We start from the raw sequence: 16,487 nt of genomic DNA, 5'->3' as shown, positions 1-16,487 counted from the left end.
ATTAAAAAAAAAATTTTTTTAGTCAAGCAAAGAAAGCTTGAATCTGAGAGAAAGTCCGCTGTCAAGAAATGGATATTCTTCAACGGAAGAAGTGAGTGTTTGTTATCACATCATACGTTTATACATTTGTTCAAATAATCTATTACTTTCATATTAACCTTTTTATTCTATTTTCTCGTTCCATTTAGTAGTAAACAAAGAACATTTAAAGAAATATAAAACCGTATTCTTACGACTTCCATAGACCGCTGTGTTTAAAACACGATTAGGCTATTTTAATATTATGTGCTAAAGGTGTCCTATCTTGCCCCACAGTATTAAGAATAGTACGTCAGGTACTCAGATCTATTGACCTTAAAATACTTTTCATATGCTCCACATGTTAATACATGGAAATATCTTGAAGAAAAAAAGTTTTGAAACAAATTTAGTCGTTTGTATTTTAAACTTAGTTTTCAACGCAGGAGAGCATTAAACAAGATGTTCCAAAAAAGAAACAAGACAAAAAATCAGAAAATAAAAAGCAAAAGAAGATAAAGAAACCAAAGTCACAAAAAGTAAATAATTTGTGGTTTATAAGTGGCTTGTGTTCAAATTAATTACTTTATGTTTATAACACAGAAACTACCAGTGTTGTCACCTGTTAATATGGAGAGTAACATTGAAACACAGATGGCAGTAGCAGCATCTCCACCTTGCACCAAAACAGTGACCTCCCTCGAGGAAAGTCAATCAGAAGTTGAAGAAAAATATTCAGAACCAAAGTTTTCGGAACCTGACTTTAAAGTGATTTATGTGAGTGATTTTGATTGTTTTATTAAGTTGTATAATTAGTACATCAGGTTATCTAGAAATTGCTTGAATTAACTTTTGTTATCACTAGTAACTTGTATATCTTTTTTAAGGATGGTGCGTCCAATAAATCACTCACTGCAACTGAAGCTGAAAGTGAACATTCAGTTCCTCAAATGAAGGTAACATGTGTGAGAATAAATGTATATATTCACCTATGGCTTAACGCCACTAAAACTTATGCAATATGATTAAGTTTGGGTTAAACGTTTATTTTAACTTTTTTTTGAAAGCAGAAGAGTGAGTCATAAGTATGATGATACGTTGAATATGTATCTTTTTTTAAAAAAATATTCTTTTTTTCTTTGTATGCTGTGGCCACTTCACTAGTTATAACATAGGTGTCTTGTCTCATACACCTGATGCTTGCTTACTGGTCATACTCAATAGAAAAATGATGTTTAGAATTTTTTATAAATCAATATTTCTCAACACAGCAGATGGCAGTAGTAGCATCTCCACCTTGCACTAAAACAGCGACTTCCACCGAGGAAAGTCAATCAGAAGTTGAAGAAAAATATTCAGAACCAAAGTTCTCGGAACCTGACTTTAAAGTGATTTATGTAAGTGAATTTTTATTTATTTACGGCAATTACTCTAACGCAGTGGTCACTAATGAGTTGTCTGAATTGTTTTTCTCCGAAATATATCAGCTATACATAAAAAAATGAAAAAAATCGCCTTAAACTAATCACCCACAAAGTAACATACATGATAACTGGTAAGCTGGCACGAGGTTTATAAACACCTGTGTTACAAGGACCTTCGTTTTCAGGCCACGCGAGGACAAAGCAAGTTACATTTCTTCAAATTGCTTGAATTAACTTTTGTCATCACTAATAACTTGTATATTTTTTAAGGATGGTGCGTCCAATAAACCACTCACTGCAACTGAAGCTGAAAGTGAACATTCAGTTTCTGAAACAAAGTTACAATTAAAAGTGATCTATGTAAGTATAATCCCACAGACTTGACTTTTAACTTTATGCATGTATTCTACTACTGATCCTCACTATAACTAATGTTATGTTGATTTAATATACTAACTTGATAATAATTAAACATAAATGGTTTTTTGTCTGCTAGGTGTGGCCACCACGTATTTTCTTCCAATTAAATGTAAATATGTTTTTAACTGTAAGCGTGTTTTAACAACTGTTGTTTTGTCCCTATATCCTGTCTTTTCGTTTTAAATATTTGCAAATTTTCGCTACCGTATTGAAGAGACAAATAAAGTTATTATTTTTATTATACCATAAAATTAGTATAGTTGTTCTGTTGTATTTGTTTATAGATTAAATAATTCTTCATTTCTTTTTGAAGGTGGCATCATCAAGTGAACCACTCACTGCAACTGAAGCAGAAGATGAACATTCAGTTCCTCAAATAAAGGTAACATGTGTGAAAATAAATATATATTTTTACTATTCCTTATTTATAATCAATAATATATTAACAATAATAATTTTATTTGTCTCTTTGATTACGGTAGCAAAAATTTAGAAATATTTAAAACGAAAAGACAGGATATAGCGACAAAACAACAGTTGTTAAAACATGCTCCAAAAAAAAAATTTTACATTTATTTGAACAAAAAAGCGTGGTGGCTACACCTAGCAGACAAACAAGCTATTTATGTTTAATTATTATCCATGTAATCAACATAATATTAGTTAATCTAAGTTGATTAAATTTTCCCTTTTTTCAAAAGCAGGAGAATTTGTATGAGAGGGAGGATTCAGAAAAGACTTCTCATTTAAACTCCTTGTCTCTTAAAGTGAGTCCAACTTTAAGATAATATAAATGTTATATGAGTTACATACTTACTTGATTGTGAGTGTTTTCAGGGTTAATACTCAATCTTGAATTTATTCACAGAAAAGTAACGCAATCGATAATAGATCTCCTTCTCAAATTGATTCAGAACCAGAGACAGATGAATCTGTACAGAAAGTTTCTTTGCCAAAGGTAGGTTTATGGCATTTAGTAAAATTTAACATTTCAAAATTAGTTAAAAATGCAAAATTTGCAAAATTTTCAATAAATATTTGAAATAATAAATCAGTAATTTTAATTTTTTTTTTCACTAACACAGATGGCAGTAGAAGCATCTCCACCTTGCACTAAAACAGCGACTTCTCCCGAGGAAAGTCAATCAGAAGTTGAAGAAAAACTTCCAGTGCAGAAAAACATCAGCCATCATTCCATAGCACAGAAGAGGCAAAGCATTTATCAAGCTGTGCAGGGGAAAATAAACATTGTACAAGTATGTGATTTTACTTATAAACAACTAAGAAATATGAAATAGGCATTTAATGTAAAGTTCTTTACTGTTTTGTATTCAAATAATAGACTGATGATGCCATTTAGTCAAAAAATCTCTACAACAATTAGTTGGAATTTTTTGTCTGTTCTGTTTTGGTAGCACCAGATCTTTACTATTTATTGTCAACTTTATTTAAAGAAATCAACATCAAGTGAATCACTCACAGCAACTGAAGCTGAAAGTGAACATTTAGTTCCTCAAGTGAAGGTAAGATGTGTGAGAATAATATATTTTATTACCCTTCCTTTTCATTTAAAAATATTGAAGTTTATGAAATAGCAATTTGTTCATTATTTGGTATATTATCTATTCTGTCGTTTCTTAAACCGGGGTAAATTTACCCCTTGGGGTAAATTCCTAGTATTTAGAGAGTAAATTAACTACAATTGAATTCCACATCAGTTTAACTGATGTAATTAGTTGTTTTCGCTTTTTAATAAATAAGCACCATATTACATGTTGGGGGTAAATCTGATCAGCATCTTTGTTAAAAGGGTAAAGCATACAAAAAAGTTTAAGAAACACTGATCTATTCTGTATGGGTAAGACCAGGAATGCCAAAAGGACCTGAATTTTAAGCCAAAGTTGACACATTACCTTGTTATAATTATAAATAAATGATATTTTACTTTTGAAACATAATTATATTGTCTGACCTAGGAAAAGAAATCTGAACTCAGGACTTCATGTCAAATGGATTCAGAACCAGAGACAAAGAAATCTGTGCAGAAGATTTCTCCACAAAAGGTAAGATATTAATAACATTTCAGTGAACATTATGAAGTTTAGATTTTTAAAACCTAATAATAGGTGTAGCGACCATGCCTATTTTTTTCCAATCAAATGTAAATATGTTTTAACCGTAAGCATGTTTTAACAACTGTTATCGCTATATTCTGTCTTTTTTATTAAAATATTTTTAAATCTCCGTAATCGAAGAGTCAAATAAAATTATTATTGTTTTCCAACATAGAAGATGGCAGTAGTAGCATCTCCACCTTGCACTAAAACAGCGACTTCCACCGAGGAAAGTCAATCAGAAGTTGAAGAAAAACTTCCAGTGCAGAAAAACATCAGCCATCATTCCATAGCACAGAAGAGGCAAAGCATTTATCAAGCTGTGCAGAGACAACATGTTAGAAACCCTCAGAATAATTTAGCACGAGAAGCAGAGACAGAATCGGAAACAGAAAGTGAACTTTTCATTCCAAAATCCAAGGTAAAAAACTTGTTATAATTACCAAAAACTGCACAAAAGCATTCATTTTATTTAAACCAAAGTTTTTTTTTCCAGTTGCGGCAATGGCATCAGTCATAACCAGGATAATATGATATAGTAGCAACTAGCAACAGAATATTAGTATAGTTTCCTTTAATAGAGCCTATATATGTATTGGCAAGGCCCCACCAATATATATATATATATATATATATATCTTTATCAATATATCTATATGTATATAAAACTTGGAAATGTTAAGGATAAGATGATATGGTGGCAACCAGCAATAGAAACTTAACATAATTAATTTCACTTGGTAAAAAATATATAAATTTAGTGATGGCCCAACAATATATATTTTTAAAAATCATATTTATATATTATAATATAGTAGGGTGGGGGAAAAAGAAACACCTTTTCATTCCATTTTATCGTCCTATTTAGTAGTAAACAAAGAACATTTATATATGTTTGTAAATGTAAGTAATTTTAATCCCGAAACTTTCCACCCCAACCCACAGTCACCTATGTCACTCCAACCTGAGATTAAATCCCAACTTCCGATGGCACGAGTTAACAAACGAGCAAGTGTCGAAAAAGTTTTGCCACAAAAGCAAAAATCTAACAATGTAGGTTGAAGCAACTAAATTGGAAAAAAATATTGGCTTTGCTGTTGTGTTTAATATAGCCTGCATGATATAATGTATAAAATTATGATAATAATGTAATGTTCTCTACGATTACAGTAGCAAAGATTAAAAAATATTTTTAAAAAAAGACAAGATATATCGAAAAAACAACTGTTGTTAAAACGCGCTTACAGTTTAAAAAACATATTTACATTTAATTAAAACAAACAAGCGTGGTCGCTACACCTAGCAGACAAACAAGCCATTTATGTTTAATTATTATCAAGTTAAACTTCTAATAGAAACAAAAGTGTGTAAAGACAAGACCTGTACAATTGGGGGACTGGGCTATTAGTAATTTTAAGTCAAAATAGCTTTTACATGTCATTGTAGTGAAATTGTGACAACTAATTTTTAATTTATGTTATTTGACTTCAAATAACTATTAAATAATTAACAGAAACTCAAAGTGAGCAGTTCTGCTGAGGAATTGGGAAATTATTCAAAAATCTTCCCCAAAAAATGCAAAAATTTCTTCAAAGAGAGAGGTGAGAAATGCTGAATCATAAAACATGACTTGACAAATTTAATAGATGATGACATTTGTTTATGATAAAATATATTGATTGCTTAGTTTGTGTAGTGTTGTGGTTGTTACAATCTAAAATGAAAGTTTTAAACGAATGGCATACTCCAACTTTTAGTACATTCTTTATAGTGAATAGTAATTACATCTTAAAATGAGTTGCTTATATCTTGTTTAAAAAACTCACATGTTATACGGTAAACATAATAATATACAATATTTATCTGGTAGTAGCTAAGTGGTTAGCGCTCCTGCCTCTAACCAAGAGGTTATGGGTTCAAGGCTCGTCGCTGCTACCATTGTGGGCGTATGTGTCTTTGGGCCGGACACCTAACGGTAATTGCTCCAACCCAGTGGTTACTAATGGGTTGTTCAAATTGTCAGTAATACATAAAATACAGTTTCCCAAAGTAATATACATGGTAACTCGTAAGCTGACACAAGGTGTATGAAACAGAACAGGTGTGTTATAACAACTGTCGTTTTCTGGCCAGGATAAAGCAAGTTACAGAAATTACATCTGACGTGAAAATAAATCTTTTTTCCTTTTTTTTGCTACAGGTACCAGCAACAGACTCTGATGGTTCCGATTCAGATAGAACGACTGTACCATCAGAATATGAAGAAACTTGTATGAAAAGTATGGACAGATCTGAGTCAAGCAAGGTGATTATCAACTTTTATTTTCCACTATTTTTTGTGAGATTGATTTTATGGAGGAAAATATCCATGGTAGCAAGAGCACTGTGACGCAATTGTTAGGAGTTTTTTTGTTACCAGAACATGCTAGGTTCAAAGCTTGATGCTGCTATCAATTTGGGTAGGTGTGTTTTTGGGCAAATGAACAATAATTGCTCCAACCCAGCTCCCACTCACGAGTTACACAAATTTCGAGCGAAAATATGATAAAACCACACAAAATGTACTGATGTGTTTTATAAGTTTTCCCAATGTTTTAATTTACTTAACATTTGTTAAAAAAATGTTTTTTTTTTAGATTGAAATGAATATGTCTGATTTGATGGCATTAAAAAAAGAGATTCTTGATGCAAAAAGATTCTATGAGGTACGTAGATGTGATTTCTATGTTTAAACAGGGTCATAGGCCCTGGTACAATAATTAGCGTGCCTGCATTTGGCCCAGAGGTAATGGGTTCAAGACTTGTCGCTGGTACCATTGTAACCGTTTATGTCCTTGGGCAGGATAGTTAACGGCAATTGCTCCAACCTAGTGGTCACTAATAAGATGTTCAAATTATCAGCCATACATAAAAAAAACAAAAGAATCCTCAAAAAAATAATCACCCACAAAGTAACGTACATAGTAACTGGTAAGCTGGCAGGAGGTGTATGAACACCTGTGTTATAACGACTGTGGATTTTCGGCCACGCAGGAATAAAGCAAAACATTCATTCAATAAATAACATGTGTCATTCATGTCTACAATTTTACAATTTCTTTCCCAACAAACATAAATATTAATGAAAAGTTTTATTTTCAGAGACAAATTTTCGCTGAAAAGTTAGCTGCTCCTATTAGCAGAACAAACTCTCCGAGACGAAGATTTAAACCAGTGCCACCAAAATCGAAGGTTAGAATTTATTGTTTACTACTTATGACCACAAACAAAAATATCATATCATTTTAACTTAATAATAATTAAACATAAATGGCTTGTTTGTCTGCTAGGTGTAGCGACCACGCTTATTTTCTTCCAATTAAATTTAAATATGTTTTTAACTGTAAGCGTGTTTTTACATCTGTTGTTTTGTCACTATATCCTGTCTTTTCGTTTAAAATATTTCTAAATCTTTGCTACCTAATTGAAGAGACAAATAAAGTTATTATTATTATATGTTAATTCCATATGTTGAGTGTTGCTGATTCACTATGTTAGTTTAGTGTATAATTTTTTTGCTAAAAAATTTGTTTGCAGATGAATTGTAATTCAAGTGAAAGTGAGACAGATGCAAGCACGGCATCCATTGTAAGAAGATACAGACAATACAGAAAAGTAAGAAATAATGTTCAACTGTTTGGAGATTATTAGATTATTGTTGTAGTCAGGGTTAATAGTTTGTTTATGTAACTACCATATCATAACACTGACTTTTTCATGTCACAGTTGTAATTGTTTTGTCATAATCAAGTTGTTATTATTTCCAGGCAGAGAGAACACAGAAATGCAGTGTTGGTGTACAAGTTGGACAGGTGAAGATTTAGTTTAGAATTGTTTCAGTTATGTCTAGTGAGCTTGTCAGGCACCACAGAGAGTTAGTTTGGGTTAAAAAAACGTTTTTAATTTTATCACAGTCCTTGGAAAGCGAAGTTGGTACACAGACACAAACATCAAATGCAGTGAGTCTCCGAGCCCCATCACAAGTTGTTGTCGCTTCACCGCAACGTACAGGACCAACGTTGGTTGCTTCTAGAACTGCTGAAGCATCTACACAATACCCAGAGCCAGCAGCATTGACCCCAGCACGCTGGGTGGAACCAGTCGCTGTGATCTGCAAGCCAAACCACCCATTTCCATCTAATCACATCAATCCACTGGATGATGCTGGCGATCGTCCAATTAATCCAACTGTCAATCAAAATTGTGCAGGACAAACATGCAACTGCCAGGTAAAAATTTGGACCTCCATAATTTTACCTTGTCTGAGGCACAAAAGTGATAAAAATTACTTTTAATAATTTTCCTCATTTAAGGCACAAAAATGATGAAAATTAGTTTAATTTGTCAATTTTATATCCAGGGTCCCGATTACGCAGCATTACTTGCAGAGTTGGTTGTCGACGTCAACGACCTCAAACTTGACAGAAATCGATCGATGGAAACTTCTCGTTCAACAAAATTGGTAATTAGATTGAATTAAATGTTACATTTTTTTCTTGCAAGGTGGTACACTTCATACACCTCATGCCTGCTTAAACGAATTAGTATGTAACTTTGTAAGTGTTTTTTTTAGGACTGGTTTCATGTTTTTAATCAAAAGTTGTTATAAATTCATGGGTGATTGTTTTTAGGACTGAATTCCCATTTTTAATTAAAATTTAAAATAAAAATGGATGTTGTGTTTCAGGATTACAGAAACACACACCATGAGAATAGATTCTTTTGTAGAAGAGATGCATGGCACTCTGACGACAGTTCTCCAAGCAGAAACGATGTTATGCATCCGGAGACCAGGAAAAATAGTAGGAGAGATACAAGGGAATATGAGAGGTGCTCAAGTAGAAGAGATGCATGGTATCCTATGGACAGATCTCCTAATAGGAGAGATACAATGCATCCAGAGGTCAGGGGAAATAGTAAAAGAGACGCAAGGCATTACGGAGATGGATCTGTATGCACGATAAATATAGGTTACCCTGAGGATAAATCATCCAGCAGAAGAGAAAAATGGCATTATGAGAGTCGATCTCCAGATAGGAGAGATATAATACACCCTGAGGCCAGGAGTTGTAGTAGAAAAGATACATGGCACGCTGAGGATAGATCTCAAAGTAGGAGAGATATAGTGCAGCCAGTGTCAAGGGAAAACATTATTAGAGACACAGTGTATTCTGTAGACAGTTCATCCAGCAGTAATACATTCGGCTCTCAATCTATTTTTAATCAAACAACTCAGAATGCCTTTGAGCGACTGAAAAAAAGATTTAAAACGGTAAGAATATTTTGGGTAACTTAATTTGACTTTTTATTACCACATTCAGTTAGATGGTAATTTTTGTGTTAAGTTTATAAAAATTGAATAGATTAGTAATTTTTTACGCAAAATCCACCAAACTTCTTGTTAACTTTACTTATTCTTTTCAGGAATTTCAGAAAACTGCCGTGGGCTTCGTTAAACAAGAAGCAGTTCGAGAGGAATTGTCATCTCACTAAATGTCAAAATACTGCTGACTTGTGTTTATATTTTCTTCCTTTTTATAAATAAAAATAAAATGAAAAAATTGTCTTCTTGTTACTGAATAACCTAGTCACAATTAGGCCTTTTATTCTTTTCGGTTATCTAGGCTACGGGTTACAACATATCGCCCGCTAGCGTGTCCAAAGTATAACGACCGAGAAAAAGTGAAAAACTAAGGTTATTCGGCTTCCAGACTCTGCAAAACCGGGATGTCCGCTAGATGCAACTCAATGCACACACAGACACAACAAAGAATACGTTACGCAAACATATTCGTGTAAATGTAAAAATCAAATTTTATGTTGTTTTTTTTATTCCCCACATAAGTGATTACTGAAAGAATGATTATAATTTCAACTGGAGAAGAATTTTTAATATTCAGCAGAAAATATGTAAACAACGATTTACAGAGAACAAGTGCGAGAAATAAAACATGAAACAACACGTTAAGTTATCTGGGTTAGCTGCAAATATGAACACGATTATAAGCAGCATATTTAAGTTCACTTGATTTTGATACAACGCAAAAATTAGCAGATACACATAATATAACATGGAATACATGACAAAGCTTTTCAGATCGTCCTAAACCATAATTTATATTTACTTTTTTACTATTACTGTGGTAAGACAAAATTTAAAGTAGGTCTCATATTTTAACAAAAACAGTCAAATTTGAATTTTTAATTCCAAAGTAGTACAGAAAGTTTAGTTGTGCTCAAATTTGAATATTCGATTTCAAAAGTAGTAGCAAAAGTTTAGTTGTGCTGATTTATGCGACGGTCGCAGATATTGATTCGTTTCTTGAAAGCCCAGTCATGGCTGGTTGGTTGCGACGGACAGCGTGGTACGAGTTTCGCAGCAAAACATACGGAAAGCAAGACTCGAGGAGGTCCATGGTGAGGAAGGGAGAGAAGTGGATGATCCTCTCAAGGAGGAGATAAACCGACTCCCTGCTCCTCGTGCTCACTTTGTCCGTCTCCTGTCCCAACTTGAGGAGACTTGATGATGCAAGCTGAAGAAGAAGACAAGAAGAGTTAGGAGAAGTTCAGGAAAATTTATCTCGTCATTTTATTTATGAGATGCCTTGCTGAGGTTTGATCTGGCTTAGTGTTGCCCAATATTTATTTTGCAGTCCTAGGCCAGTGTTACCCAACATTTATTTTTTATTAAAGGAATGACTGGACAGAAAATAAGAAACTAATATGTCACAAAACTTGGGAAACACTGTTTTTGACAGTAACATAATGTAATAATACAACCTCGTATGGTGCCGTTTTTTTAACACAGAGTATTACATACATAGAATTTTGCCCCTGGTAGTGATTATAGAGTAAAGGTTGTTTTATGAAATAAAACATTCATCCTAAAATTAATATGCCACGTTCACAAATAGGATAGTAACTGTAATAATGTGTTCTTAAAGTGCTTATCTATTTTATATTTCATGATGTTTATGTTTTGCATGAACGTTGTATTTTTAAGTGACATACAGTTTCCCTTAGTGTTGCGATCGCGTGCATAAACTGATTGGTAAATAAATTGGAATATTACATAAATAAAATATTTCAAGGCAACCATAACCCTTGAATCATTTCTTAATGAAATAAATTTTTTTTTAACAAAATATAAAAAATAAAAACTTACAGCAAGAAACTCCTTGAGTCGATCTTCCACGGTTCCTCGATGAACCGTGAAGAGCGCAGCAGCTACGTGGTTCACTGCACGCGCCAAACAATGGCAGTTGTTACCGTGGGCAACGAGCTCGGGGAGGAAAACCGATCTCTCGTTACGAGCGAGAACAGGAATGTCCACAGCAAGAAACACCATCAACAAACAAGCTACTTTGTATTCCTCGTCAGGATTCTCAATCTGTTGGTGCGGAAAGTTAAAAGTTTTTTTTTGTTTTTTTTCACAGATGAAAAATGACATTTTTTATCTGGATAGAGATGCTCAAATGTGATGATTAGGTAACACCTATGTTTCAAAATATGAAATAGCTTTTGAAAAAATCGAGTAAGATTTTTTTTCGTTAGTATGCCTATTAAAGCAAATCTTTTTATGTGGGTGAATTTTTATAATGCAGTAATGTCTTGGAGACATGAAAATCAGGATTAATGTGCGTCACAGCCTTAAATATATATCAGGAAAAACAATAAATGTTTGTAACAAGTGTGAAATGGTCATAAAATGCCTTCAACATAATTAAAAAAATGTGCGTCACAGACTTGAAAATATCAGAAAAAACAATAAATGTTTGTGACAAGTGTGAAATGGTCATAAAATGCCTTCAACATCATTAAAAAAAATAAAAACTTTGAATGAAAGTACCTTCTGTGCAGATAGAGCTGCACACAATGTTGGATCGATCTCACATGGAATCCCTGCAGCTGATGCAAGCTCGTTTATGTTTATTGTCACCTGGTCAATATATTATATTAAATTAAATGTAGGAATATTTAATGAATTAGTTGGGTTTCAACTTGTAACCAGTGACAGATAAACTTTTTTACGAAAAAATGCCCTTTTTACACCTTGATTGATGTACCTTGGAATAAAAATATTCGAAGCTTAATTGACCAAAAAAGTCACTGAAACTGTATTTTTAATCCAATTACCAAACAAATATTAATATAAGAACAAAAAATTGATTGGCAGTTAAACGCCCCCTTCCTTTCAAAAAGTTTCACCAAATTTAAATTTTAACAATAAATATTATATGCAGTAAAATCCCCACATCTGATACCTTAATATCAGTTTCCTTTGGTATGTGTTCCTTGAAATCAGCAATAGAAGCGAGAAGGAATGGAATACGATGTTGTAACACCTGGTAAGTATGTGTGTGTGTTATAAGTTATTGGTAGTTTGATACCACAGTATTATATAGTAGGGTAGGGAAAGACGGGACACGTTTAGCACATAATATCCAAATATCCTGATTGTGTTTTAAACAATTAACAAAGGTCTATGGAAGTTGTGAAGATGCTGTTTTATAATTTTTCAAATGTTCTTTGTTTACTACCAAATGTGACGAGAAAATAGAATGAAAAGGTGTCTCATCTTTCCCCATCTTACTATATTGTTTCAATGTCAGCACAGGTAAAAATACAAAAAAAGTTCCTACTTCATTTAACTTTGAATTTTTTATTCAGTTCGTATGCATAATATATGTGACTAACATGGGTATGGCTTAGAATCCCACACATACACTATGGGAATATTACTGTTAAACAAAGTAACATGCCAATTACTAGTAACCTACGAATTATAAGTAATAACTTGGGGATATCAATGGTCTAAAAACCACCCTGGATTTCCAAAAAAATAGTTGCCTATAATGTCTAACATAACTGGTATTTGAGATTCAATCATGTGTTGATGTTTTTTTTGTAAAATATGTTTTAAAGTTTTTTTGTAAAATATATTTTTTGTGAAGTATTTATTTAGTTTTAGTTACATCGTTCAATGCTTCTTGAGCAACATCACGGAACGAGAAAATGACGCCAATGATCGTCATTCGGAGCAAGAAGTTTTCCACACCTGTGGTATATGTACGTGAATCAAATTGAAAAACGTAAACATGGGAAAAATCTGTCATTTTTTGACAGTATTTCATTTATAGTTCTAATTAAAAAGTTACCAAATTTAAACTAATACTTCCAAATTAAAATACTTAAAATTTGAACTTAGCCTTTAGACAAAAAAAATTATAAATTTTATTACCAAATTTAAAATAATACAGTATCCCCAAAATGAAATTATTTTTGCAAAATTAAAGATAGCATTTAGTGCATGTGCAGGCATTACCCTCCAGCTTCCTGTAAAGCATAGCCATCTGTTCAGGCTTATCAAAGTTAGTCCGCAGCCCTGTTAGTGTGTCCATGTTGTCCACCACTGATTTCTACACGAACGGATGCAAAATATCCACAATGTGGTTGAATTAGTGCAAAGCATGGTTATGTTATATAATGCAGCATACGATGTATAAACATTCTATTAGTTTTCCCTATTTTTTCAGTTATTTTATGCAAAGGGCCAAAATGTTATTTTATGCAAAAAAGCCAAAGTAATATTTTTGCCTTAATTTTATGCAAAATACCCAAAATATTATTTTTGCAGTTGTTTTATGCAAAATGGCCAAAAACTATTTTTTGAACAACATTTTTTTTTCGGTGTTAAATTTAGTGAGGTGCTACAGGCATGCCAGAGGACCTGGAATTAACTCATCCATAAACCAATATCACCTTTAAAGGTGCCTAGATTTCTTCAGGAGGACCAATGTGCAATTAGTTTGCGATGCTTTATATGTTAGTTAGTTATAACTAAATATAAGCCAGGCGTTTGTAAGATGCATTGATACCATCAAGGTTGGAAATAAGTTCCATCATTGCATCAGGTTTGTGGATACTGGTGCGAAGCGCGGTGACCAATTTCATGTTTTGGATCGTGATTCGCTATTCAGCAGTGACAAATACTCGCAAATTATTCAGGGAATCAATTTACTTTTACAAGTTTAGTTCTTAAATGTTAAAAAAATAGTTTTTTCTTATTGCAAAAAATTGTTTTTCATGGCTTTTTACTGACTTTGACTATTTTTTATTTCAAAATTACCCAAAAGTTAGAAATTAAAGACAAAAAAGAACAAAAAAAGAAGACTTTTATTTAACAAGTCACTCCAGAGGAATTCATAGACATTTAAACTGTCATTGCTTAAAAATAATTTTACATAAAATAAAACACCATTTAATAATAATAGAAATGTTTCTCTCTTACCTTAAGTTCAGTGATCTGACTAGCAATATGCCACACCAAACTTTCATTCAGAAACTTCATCCCATAAGGTCCAATAATCTGGGCAAGTGCTTTCAATTCTGTTGAAAAAATTCATTAAAAAAAAACGAAAAATGAAAAAAATTTTGATAAATTTTGGAAATTATGTGCCCAGTGTACAATATTTTTTTTAATTTTTTAGAAAATCTGGCAACACTGAAGTTATTGCTTACCGTTGATATTTGAATACTCCTCGGCGTTTATGATTGGTTGGTTGCTAGATGATGAGTCAGCATAATTTGGCACCTTAACAAAATGTCGACGCATCTCCGAGAAAACAGTACTGCCCCCACTAACTTGTCGCAACATCACTTCAAGGTACCTGGGTGAGTCGGAAATTTAAATTGGAAACACTGGTATGTTGTTAGTAACATTTTTAACACTTTGGCTGCCAACCACAAATTAAGGGGATATTTCAATAATTTGAAAACACACAGACATATACATATACATACTTAATTGAATGAAACATACAAGATATATACTTAATCAAATATATTCCACTAATTAAATATACTTGATTTTTAATCAACCTTATTTATTTAGTAGTATAGACTATTATATATATATATATATACACTATATTATATAATCATTCTGTTACTTCTGCTACCAGGCATAGTACAAACAATATATCAGTGGCTCATCTGGTATAAAAACGTATAGTGTATTTCCAACAGTTCGTCTGCCATACGGCGATACTTCATCAGGGAATGAAACGCAACAGTTACAACAAGCGAAAAGCAGAAAAGGTGAGAAAAAGGATTATTATATAACCCTTTTATAATATATACACTAAAACCAAAACAATACTGAATATCCTTACACGTAATCATTCCCTTAAAGTAAAGTTCGAGGTATTGACATTCACTTCATTTCTTTGATAACTTAATATAAACTTACCATTGCGTATACAATGTAGTGATGGTTGTTTCACCATGGCTGTCAACCATCTGACTTTGTTGCAGCAATACACTGTTGAATATTCGAGTAACATCTGTTGAAAAAATAATACATTTTTTAGATTTTTAAAATATTAAAATATATTCTTTTTATTCATATCTAGAATAGTTTACACATTTTGTAAGATTTTAAGAATTTTTTGGTAAATAATAATGAAAACCTGTGATTTAAAATTTTAACAAGAAAAAAATTTGAGGTACGATGAATTAAAGTTAAAATGTTGAAAACTGAAAGATACATTGAATTTGGTAAGCATTTATATTTAACTTAAATTTCAATGAGGTGGTAAAAAAATTAAATTTACAATTTATTTAAATAAATGTTTTCATTCATACTTATATAAATTTTACATACTTTGCAAGATTTTTAGTGTTTTTTTTGGAATAAATATTTAAAAGCTGTGATTTTAAAATTTAGCGAAAGTGTTTAAGCCATGACACGGAAACATAATGAATGTAGATGGATTAATGGATTATCATCACGTATAGGTTTGTAACATACGTGCAAACTATACAGGAAACACAACAGCATCGTGTGAAATTTTGTGTTGTGGCATCCCATTGTATTACTTAGTTATGTCACAGTAGAAACATGAATGTACATATGCTACAATGCAGTGTATTTCTAACATACTAAGAAAATGGATAATTTTTTCTTAAACACATATTTTGTGAAAGATAGCATAAAATTTTAAAAAGGTGAATAAATTAATGTAGGAATAAATTACTTTTTTATTCTCGTATGGCGGGGCAACGAATAACACAGATATCATATTCAATACACCTCAGACCTCATGTCTAGTTTGTAAAAGGAAAGTTTTATTTTATTTTCTTATTTAACAGTCTAAGTGACAACTCAAACAATTAAGTAATCACTGGGTTGAAGCAAACACTGATACAACTGGTATCGTATGCAAAATATTTCATAAACATATGTAGCACACAGTGTGTAATGTAATTAATATGATTCATCTATAATAATAATAATAACTTTATTTGTTTCTTTGATTACGGTAGCGAAGATTTAGAAATATTTTAAACCAAAAGACAGAATATAGCGACAAAACAACAGTTGTTAAAACACGCTTACAGTTAAAAATATATTTGTTTTAGGAAAAAAGGGACATTTATATTTATTATTATCAAGTTAAACTTTTAATAG

General features: G+C 32.1%; 3 protein-coding genes across 10 annotated transcripts in view; 2 read left to right on the top strand and 1 right to left on the bottom strand.

Annotated features, from left to right (window-relative positions):
• LOC104266787 (titin-like) overlaps window positions 1–7,143 on the top strand; it is a 37,319-nt gene extending 30,176 nt beyond the window's left edge. For 4 of the 7 annotated variants that reach the window (XM_026838915.1, XM_026838914.1, XM_026838916.1 and 1 more), the window contains 18 exons: window positions 23–91; window positions 465–557; window positions 622–795; window positions 906–974; window positions 1,290–1,415; window positions 1,713–1,802; window positions 2,176–2,244; window positions 2,564–2,629; window positions 2,731–2,820; window positions 2,948–3,118; window positions 3,317–3,385; window positions 3,839–3,925; window positions 4,152–4,397; window positions 4,922–5,029; window positions 5,490–5,577; window positions 6,177–6,281; window positions 6,613–6,681; window positions 7,118–7,143. In XM_026838915.1, coding sequence (XP_026694716.1) covers window positions 23–91; window positions 465–557; window positions 622–795; window positions 906–974; window positions 1,290–1,415; window positions 1,713–1,802; window positions 2,176–2,244; window positions 2,564–2,629; window positions 2,731–2,820; window positions 2,948–3,118; window positions 3,317–3,385; window positions 3,839–3,925; window positions 4,152–4,397; window positions 4,922–5,029; window positions 5,490–5,577; window positions 6,177–6,196 — 1,635 coding nt within the window. In that variant the 3' untranslated portion in view covers window positions 6,197–6,281; window positions 6,613–6,681; window positions 7,118–7,143. The remainder of the gene's footprint in view (window positions 1–22; window positions 92–464; window positions 558–621; window positions 796–905; window positions 975–1,289; window positions 1,416–1,712; window positions 1,803–2,175; window positions 2,245–2,563; window positions 2,630–2,730; window positions 2,821–2,947; window positions 3,119–3,316; window positions 3,386–3,838; window positions 3,926–4,151; window positions 4,398–4,921; window positions 5,030–5,489; window positions 5,578–6,176; window positions 6,282–6,612; window positions 6,682–7,117) is intronic. The other 3 variants (XM_026838913.1, XM_026838917.1, XM_026838919.1) reach the window with 3 other exon arrangements.
• A 43-nt stretch (window positions 7,144–7,186) lies between these two features.
• On the top strand, window positions 7,187–10,056 carry LOC100182765. Its single transcript, XM_002125104.4, has 5 exons — window positions 7,187–7,207; window positions 7,553–8,244; window positions 8,376–8,477; window positions 8,703–9,287; window positions 9,440–10,056. Exons 2-5 carry the CDS (start codon window positions 7,858–7,860, stop codon window positions 9,506–9,508), a joined length of 1,143 nt encoding a protein of 380 aa, XP_002125140.1. The 5' UTR covers window positions 7,187–7,207; window positions 7,553–7,857; the 3' UTR covers window positions 9,509–10,056.
• Window positions 9,834–16,487, bottom strand: part of LOC100185133 (nck-associated protein 1) — a 17,520-nt gene continuing 10,866 nt past the window's right edge. Inside the window, exons 19-27 of one of the 2 annotated variants that reach the window (XM_018816024.2) lie at window positions 15,267–15,360; window positions 14,537–14,685; window positions 14,307–14,404; window positions 13,894–13,987; window positions 12,991–13,073; window positions 12,280–12,360; window positions 11,865–11,954; window positions 11,181–11,405; window positions 9,834–10,548 (exon numbers count right to left, since the gene is read on the bottom strand). In XM_018816024.2, coding sequence (XP_018671569.1) covers window positions 10,306–10,548; window positions 11,181–11,405; window positions 11,865–11,954; window positions 12,280–12,360; window positions 12,991–13,073; window positions 13,894–13,987; window positions 14,307–14,404; window positions 14,537–14,685; window positions 15,267–15,360 — 1,157 coding nt within the window. In that variant the 3' untranslated portion in view covers window positions 9,834–10,305. Of the gene's footprint in view, window positions 10,549–11,180; window positions 11,406–11,864; window positions 11,955–12,279; window positions 12,361–12,990; window positions 13,074–13,340; window positions 13,435–13,893; window positions 13,988–14,306; window positions 14,405–14,536; window positions 14,686–15,266; window positions 15,361–16,487 lie in introns of both variants that reach the window. The other variant, XM_002124922.4, reaches the window with a different exon arrangement.

This window comes from Ciona intestinalis, unplaced genomic scaffold (genome assembly GCF_000224145.3).
Source record: "Ciona intestinalis unplaced genomic scaffold, KH HT000125.1, whole genome shotgun sequence".
Lineage (NCBI taxonomy): Eukaryota > Metazoa > Chordata > Ascidiacea > Phlebobranchia > Cionidae > Ciona > Ciona intestinalis.
The sequence above is the reverse complement of the archived record's forward strand: the minus strand, read 5'-3'. Positions and strand labels throughout refer to the sequence as shown.

What these genes read in the sequence shown, in the direction of transcription:
- LOC100182765 (XM_002125104.4), top strand. Translation starts at nt 7,858, where the DNA reads ATGTCTAGTGAGCTTGTCAGGCACCACAGAGAGTTAGTTTGGGTTAAA. An exon ending in GACAAACATGCAACTGCCAG is followed by an intron (nt 8,245 to 8,375) that starts GTAAAAATTTGG and finishes TTTTATATCCAG; the next exon opens with GGTCCCGATTACGCAGCATT. An exon ending in CTTCTCGTTCAACAAAATTG is followed by an intron (nt 8,478 to 8,702) that starts GTAATTAGATTG and finishes GTTGTGTTTCAG; the next exon opens with GATTACAGAAACACACACCA.